Below are 7,500 nucleotides of genomic sequence, written 5' to 3'. Positions count from 1 at the left end.
TTGTTTCCTAGGGATCGCGCCGTGGCAGAGTATCTGGGGTCATCCCGGCAGACGGGGGGGGCAATAACGCTCAAGATGGCCACCCGCTGCGTGGCCCGGATTACTCTATTCACTCCTCTATTTGATTCCATTTCCGATAGATAGCACGCTTCATTAATCTCTCGCTCCGCACCGGCGACTTGGCGGGGACCGGCACAAGTAAATAGCTCGGGCTCTGTGCTGTTAGAAGGTGCTGCTCTTTTGAACACAGTTTTGAATTACTTTGCTCAAGACAGTGACAAAAAAAAAAAAAAAAAAAAAAAAATCTATATCTATATATATTTAGTAATGGCATAAAACTTAGCCATGCTACACTAATGAATTGTTTTAGTACCCTGGGTCATAATCCATGGAAAAAGGAAGAAAACTCATTATCTATTAAGATGAACGTAGTTCCCCCAATGTTTTCATAAAACACAGAAATAAGGGGTTATTACAGTTAATGAGCAGATTTATTATTCCAGGCATAAGGCGGTGAATCAGACGTGGACTACAGCTTAAGAAAGGAAAGCGAGAATAAAGGCGTTAATTTTCTGGACCTACTTCTTAGCTGTGATGTGATTAAAAAAGAACAAGGCAGTGAGGGTTTTAAATTATACTGCAAAGTCTGTGTGAGAGTGTGTGTGTGTGTGTGTGTGTGTGTGTGTGTGTGTGTGTGTGTGTGTGTGAGAGAGAGAGAGACTGCATGAAAGTGAGACAGAGAAAAGCTAGCAGCTACCATATAATTAAACTTTAAACTCACAGAGCTAAAATGTCTAATTAACTTCTCTCTTCTTAGTATTACTTAGTAACGTATGGTAGTTTGGAGGGGGGGTGTAAGTTAATGGTAGCAGTCAGCCTGTGCTGCCAGGGTCATGCCAACTCTCACAGCGACTGCTAGCCAACTGTTGGGACTGACAAGACGGAGGTTTATTTTTTATATTATATTATCTTTTGTTAATTGTCTTATCCATTTCATTTAATGTAATACAATTTGCAGTTGTTTCTTATACCGCTCTCATTTCCTTTGTCATCAAGTTATATCTACTATTTACCTATTTAGCAGAAATCTATCGTTTATGCTTCCTTATTTTGATTTCACTCTTTATTTTACATCCTATTTCTGGGTTTTAATGTCCTACAAAGCACATCGCATTCTTGCTCTATATGCTATAAGGAAAGACATCATTATGAGTTTTGCAGACGTGTTAAACTGCGCTAATCAGATCTCAAAGCAGAGAGTGGGGCTAAGAGCAGACAACGACGTTACCACCAGCAGCCCACAGAAGTCTGTTGAACAAGAAGATGCTGTATGGATATTATGATATATATGACATCTCCTATAGGGATGTATACACTAAATGCACTGCGGACATCCGGGCCGCCCTCTGTAGTTAAGGTGTGAGCTTAGGCTGGCATAGGGCATGAGTTGGCATGGGCTTAGGCTGGCATAGGACATGAGTTGGCATGGCGTGACTGGAGACTTGGGGGCTTACCCAGGGGGATGGCCATGGGAATGAGGTAGCCCTGCATAGGGGAGGCTGGGTCCTGTTGCTCTGCAGGCCCAGTGGGGGTGAAGAGGAACCGGGGCTCCGAGGCCACCGTGGCTGGGTCAGGCGCCAGGCTGGTCTGGGTCTTAGAGGACTTCATCTTCACACCTGAGAGAGAGAGCGAGAGAAATAGAAAGAGAGAGGGAGAAAGGGACAGAGTTTGTAGAGAAAGGGGAAAAGAAAGGAGTGGAAATGAAAAAAGCATATGTGAGATGGGGCAGAGGCAGATGGAGAGTGATAATGCGAAATGAAATGAGAACAGAGAGGAGGAATGCGGTCGAGGACGATAGTATTGGAGCAGGACAGACAGCATGAGAGAGAGAGAAAATAATGAGGGAAAATGTCATTAAACAGAGGTTGGCCACTTTAAAAAGAGTTCTCTTTTGGAGAAGCCTAGCGTTTCTCCTGGGGGGGGGGGGCCCCTATGATGTCATAAGTAGGCGCCTCACCTCTGACACTCTCGATGACTTTGGGCCGTGGGGCTTTGGAGCGCGGCGACGGGGAGCTGAAGCGCAGGTACGGGCCTTTCTTCAGAGTCCGCCGCTGGCCCTCGTACAGCGCCTTGCCGTAGAGCTTGGACAGGTAGTCTTCATCATCCCTTCCGTCCAGTCTCACATCCACATCCACCTCCTCCGCAATCTGAGGGGACGTCACAGCTGTTAATTCCATAAAATTCCCCAAAGTTCCTGTTGTCCCATCCATACAGTGAGCAGAGTTAGAGATCATCCCTGAATGACCTTTTATATGTACAGTGCAGCGTTAAGTGAATGTTGTCTGTGTAATGTATGACGCTGCTGCCTTTGCTTTGAGTATATGACATCCATTGTGCAGAAAAAGTTCCATATCATTAACTAAGAGAGCTAACGTTACCAAATAATAGACATTTTTATGTACACAGGATTCAAAACTGGGTTTAATACACATTGGGACCTAATATGAACTTGCTTTGAGGGCGATGTTGACCACAGCGACACGTCATGCGGCTCTTTTTTTAATCATCTGCTTGTGATAGCGGCACGTCCTTTAAAGGGCGCCGCTGCAAATCAAACAGTTTGCACACACAGTAACCGCTATGCCTCGGTTGCTGGGAGTTAGTGCATCTCTGGGCGGATGCCTGGCAACAGGGGCAGTTGTTAGCGACGGGAGCCTACCCGCAGAGAAAGATAAGCAGCTCTGTCTTTTTGTCTGACACTTGTTATTTACGGCGAATCAATGCGGCCGCTAACATATGGCCGCCCTGCACACCTCATTGAGTTAAAGTGCAATGCAAAGAGAACTGTGTGTGTGTTGTGCATCTGCATCCAGTTATGGCTAAGATCAGTCACAGTTAGCGGAAAGCGGCCGCTAGGCTATGGTGTACGGCGCATTCTGAAAAGGCGATTGGACAGCGTAATACATTTGGGGCTGTTTGGGCTCTGGCTGGAGACGGTACCATGCCTGCAAGATTAATGTGCAATGTCAACATCAATCTGAGGGCATTTTTTTCGATTGGAGGAGGGGCACTGAATTGTGTACAGACAACTGGTCTATGCAGAGAACAAAGCAAAAGAAAAAAAGTACTTTGTGCTTAACAACTCAAGTTGTGTCTGTAGGTCAACACAAAGGCAAAAACATCACTAAGAAAATGAATGTTACAGGCAGAGCTCAGGAAAATCCCCAAAGATTTTCTTGTAGCTGCACGAGGTCAATGTTAGCATAGCTAATGTGGATATGGGATGGAAAAAGCACAGCATTTATTCATGCACATATGGAACACGGAGCTCACTGTTGGAGGCTTTTGCTGCTGCTGGGTTGTGTGTGCAGGGGAGCCTGCGAGGGCCTGTTTGCTAGGCGGCTGCCTGTTCTCCTGGCCCCTGGTGTGGCCCCTGGTGTCTCTGTGGAGGGGCCTCCTGCTGGCTGCTGTCTGGGGGGCTCTCCGGCCCCTGGCCCGGGGGTCAGAGGAGCCGGCTGTGGCCTTGCCTTCCCCGCCCGCCTGCTGGGTGGCGTCTCTGCTGCGCTCCCTCTCTGCAGTCTCTCTCGCCAGCTCGCCCTTGGTGACAACAACAGAGCGAGTTCAGCACAAGAGAAAGTGTCTGCCAGTGACAGAAGGTTGGTTTTGTGGCCGTTAGAGCAGTCATTAAAAAAAAAAAAAAAAAGCAAAAGTACTGAAAGAAATGTTTGGAGTTTTGATGAAAAAATTCTTTAGGTCATCTGGTTGCAGATTATACAAGGAGGAGGATTATACAAGGCAGTTATTCACAAAATATGATTCAACACCAAACACAGGCAGGTCCTGAGGGTAGCCCACAGAACACCAAAAATGAGTGGCTCAACTGTGAAAAATGTGGAATTGTTCTGAAGATAAAAAGAACAGTGACATCGTCACCGCTCCATTTCAATCAAGGCTTGGATTTAACTGTTGATAGAACTACAGTTATCTAACCATCGGGTTGCGTAAATCACATTAAATTACGTAAATTACATCTGAACAGAGTTAGAAAACAGTGCAATGGTAAAATGGTCTGGGGGAACAGTTTGTTGGGGGCTCATTTACATATATATATTATAATTATTCATTCTATTAAAACTTGTTAAAAATGCATTACATTTATGTGGGAGACAAGATGGAGACAAAGAAAAATGGGGAGAAAAAAATAAATAAAAAGTCAACTCAGCGCATAGAGGTGGTTTGGGTATACTGCGGAGCTCACCTGGATGTCTTTATTTAAGGTGCTAATCCAAGCGTCTACAGTCCTCCTGACGCGCACCTCCTCATTGGCACCTCTGCGGAGTTAAAACACAAAAAGGAATTAGCTGGAACTACTAACCCAAATCACACACACACACACACACACACACACACACACACACGCACACACACACACACACACACACACACACACACACACACACAGAAATCCACTTAAACGCTGCCAACACCCAACACCAGCAGGCAAGCCTCTTGTGTTAATGCTGCTGCTTCTGAAAACAGGCGCTCTGGTCAATGAGCTACTAACTTCAGCAGAGAGCAGCGATCAGGTTTTTATTTGTTTTCATTTCTGAACATCATGACTGAGCAGCAAACCATAGCTGAAAAGAAAACACTTGCAGAAACGTCTCAGAGGAATACTGAATAAGGTATAAACAAAGTCAGCTAATGACATCGTTCCACATAATACAATACAGCAGTGTTATCAGACAAAAGCTCTTTCCCGGTATCACGTGACTGTGGGGAACGTATTGATAGACAGATACTGGGTATCTGTGAACAGACAGTGGTCCTGCTGCGTCTCATTTTCTGCTATCAATATCAAATGTTGAAAGTATGCTGCTGGCAATTTGACTGTACATCTAGAAAGCCACTCGGATATAATATCACACTTGTATTGCGATCGCTGATTGATCTTTTTTAGTCTAAAATGTTCACCTTGGCTGAAGATTCAATAACTTTATTATTCAATCTTTTGGTTTTCCTAAATTGATCATGCAAACATATAACATAAAGCTTGTATAAATTATCAAATATAAAAAGAGCATTCTGGATGTTCACATCTGAAATTCAGGATCCTTTCTCATCATCATAGTTCCATAGTTCGGCGTTAAGTATTTACTGAACTGTTTACTCCACCATAGTAATGCAAGGTGTTTTAGTGATCGTCTAACGCGCCCTCACACAGAGGAGATGTACAGGACTGATCCTCTAAGGCAGCCTCACACAGAGGAGATGTACAGGACTGATCCTCTAAGGCAGCCTCACACAGAGGAGATGTACAGGACTGATCCTCTAAGGCAGCCTCACACAGAGGAGATGTACAGGACGGTATAACAGACAGACACAGACATTGCTGCTTGCTGTTAAAAATATCAGCCTCACAAATTTGAAGATGCATGTCAGATACTATGGATTTGTGCGTGCTTGTTAGCGGTTTTATCACAGCAACTAAAGGAAAAGGGATGAATGATGCTCAGTGGAGCGGAGAGAATGCGAACAGAGCTGCTCGTTGTACCTCGGTTCATTCTTTCAAAACAGAACCATGAAAATGCACCTTCACTGAAAACTGAGAAGAAAGGTTTTGGATATCTATACATTGAGTGCCCTATGTCTGGCGTGTCCAGTATAGACTATAGAGACATACTATATTCCTGATGTTACTGAATGGCCACTATAGACTACATTGTTTCATTACCTTTGACTGATTTTTTAAAATGTATTTTTGATATGTTTATAAATGGGATTGCAGAATTGCATTGTAACTGGAAACATTCCAAAAGCACAGTCTTTATACTGGACACATGCAGTAGAGGCAATTCACAGACAAAGTAGTTCAAGAAAATCAGCTGCGATGAAGATGTGAAGAATGTGATGAAGTTGTGGAAAAACCTTTTTGGTATACAGCATTTTACTATTTATTTGAATTTGCTGTACTTTGACAATTCTATTAAACCATTATAAATGTTCATGTTAAATGCTGATTATACTACAAAGCAAAAGCTAGACTTGCAGGTAAAGAGTTCCTCTAGTATTAACATATGAATAACATGTAGTATATCATATTCAACTGGTAACATGTCATGAGAGCAATCAAACTGACCCCTGCTGAACTTAAAAAGTGATGCAGTAATAAATTTATGCTTGAAAAGTTTCCCCAAACATTCAGGTCAGGGTCCATGTGGCCTGTGGCAAATATAAGCCACACCTGTAATCTGCTTACATGCTCAAGCCACTTGAACTGCAGGACATGGCTACTGCCATACAGTCTACTGCTTCTCATCATTTGGACAACAATTGGAACTGTAACAACTACTCAACAATGCTGTAACCACGGCGACAGAAGAATTCTTGCTATGATGACATCACAAGTAAGAGATGACATTAGAAAACAGACATTCTAAAAGTTCTCATTAAGTGCTCTGCATCTGTCTGCTATGCTCAGAGGTGATGATGGATGAACATCAACTGAACAGATCTTTCTTGGTAAGAGCCAGATCTCTAACATTTAACAGCTATAATTCATTGACAGAAATGCCCCTAAACTTGGCACATTACTGTGAAGAATATTAGCCTTGTGCTATAGAATTACTACTCACATCCACTTAAACCGTATTTGCTAGCTGTATCATGGCAGGAGGGAACAGCGGAAATGATTAATGCAGCTAATCCGGTCTTGACCCGACTTAGGTCTGTGTAATTATGATAGGGGATGTCACTTGTATAAATATTATATGCAGACGTTATAGAAATCTCTATATCACTACCGGACCTTCCCCCATCTATAAGAGATATAATGTTCTAATATAGTGTAGAAAATTCTTCAAGGAAGTCGACAATACTATTATTTAAAATCATTTGTCATTTAAACAGTTTAAATAATAAAAGTGTTCTGTGACTATTCTGGCCAGGTAACACATTGTGTAACCTCGTTTGTGTAGTGCTGCTGAAACAAGATGATCACAAAACTCAAACTTCTGAAAATATGTAACATTTAACATTTCACTTGTAACGTAATGAAAATGTATGGTTGGCATTGCGAGCAAACCCTGACTAAATATGTATTTCTCCATCCATTTTCCCTACCCTTCAGGGGAAGGACAAAATGTGTGAGGGGGTGAAGAGATATGTCAACAGTCGCGAGATGATTCTCAAGTCCTGGCTCATGGAGTGGACTGAGAAAGATCGCCAGTACATGAGGGATGACATGGAGCTCCTGAAAGAGGAGATGAGAAGCATAATGAAGCAGGCCAACCGTTGTCATAGAGATGGATGGAACACAGGACTGGAGAAAGACCACAGGAGAATGGAGGAAGAGGATGCAAGAGGGAGGAGGAAGATGGCTGAGCAAGAAAACGAGAGGAGGAGAGAGATGGACTTGTGGAGCGCCGAAAGAGCACGGGTGGCAATTTGCGTTGAGGACATGGCGAGGCAGGTCAGAGAGCTGGAGGGGAGGCTGCGAGA

General features: G+C 43.4%; 1 protein-coding gene across 1 annotated transcript in view; it reads right to left on the bottom strand.

Moving 5' to 3' along the window:
- Positions 1-7,500, bottom strand: part of kiaa0586 (KIAA0586 ortholog) — a 67,077-nt gene that overhangs the window by 5,170 nt on the left and 54,407 nt on the right. Inside the window, exons 14-17 of the mRNA XM_031580540.2 lie at positions 4,259-4,331; positions 3,334-3,597; positions 2,018-2,207; positions 1,515-1,676 (exon numbers count right to left, since the gene is read on the bottom strand). Coding sequence (XP_031436400.2) covers positions 1,515-1,676; positions 2,018-2,207; positions 3,334-3,597; positions 4,259-4,331 — 689 coding nt within the window. The remainder of the gene's footprint in view (positions 1-1,514; positions 1,677-2,017; positions 2,208-3,333; positions 3,598-4,258; positions 4,332-7,500) is intronic.

This window comes from Clupea harengus, chromosome 14, assembly GCF_900700415.2.
Source record: "Clupea harengus chromosome 14, Ch_v2.0.2, whole genome shotgun sequence".
In the NCBI taxonomy this organism is placed as follows: domain Eukaryota; kingdom Metazoa; phylum Chordata; class Actinopteri; order Clupeiformes; family Clupeidae; genus Clupea; species Clupea harengus.
Note: the sequence above shows the minus strand (reverse complement) of the source record. Positions and strands in the feature narration are given on the sequence as shown.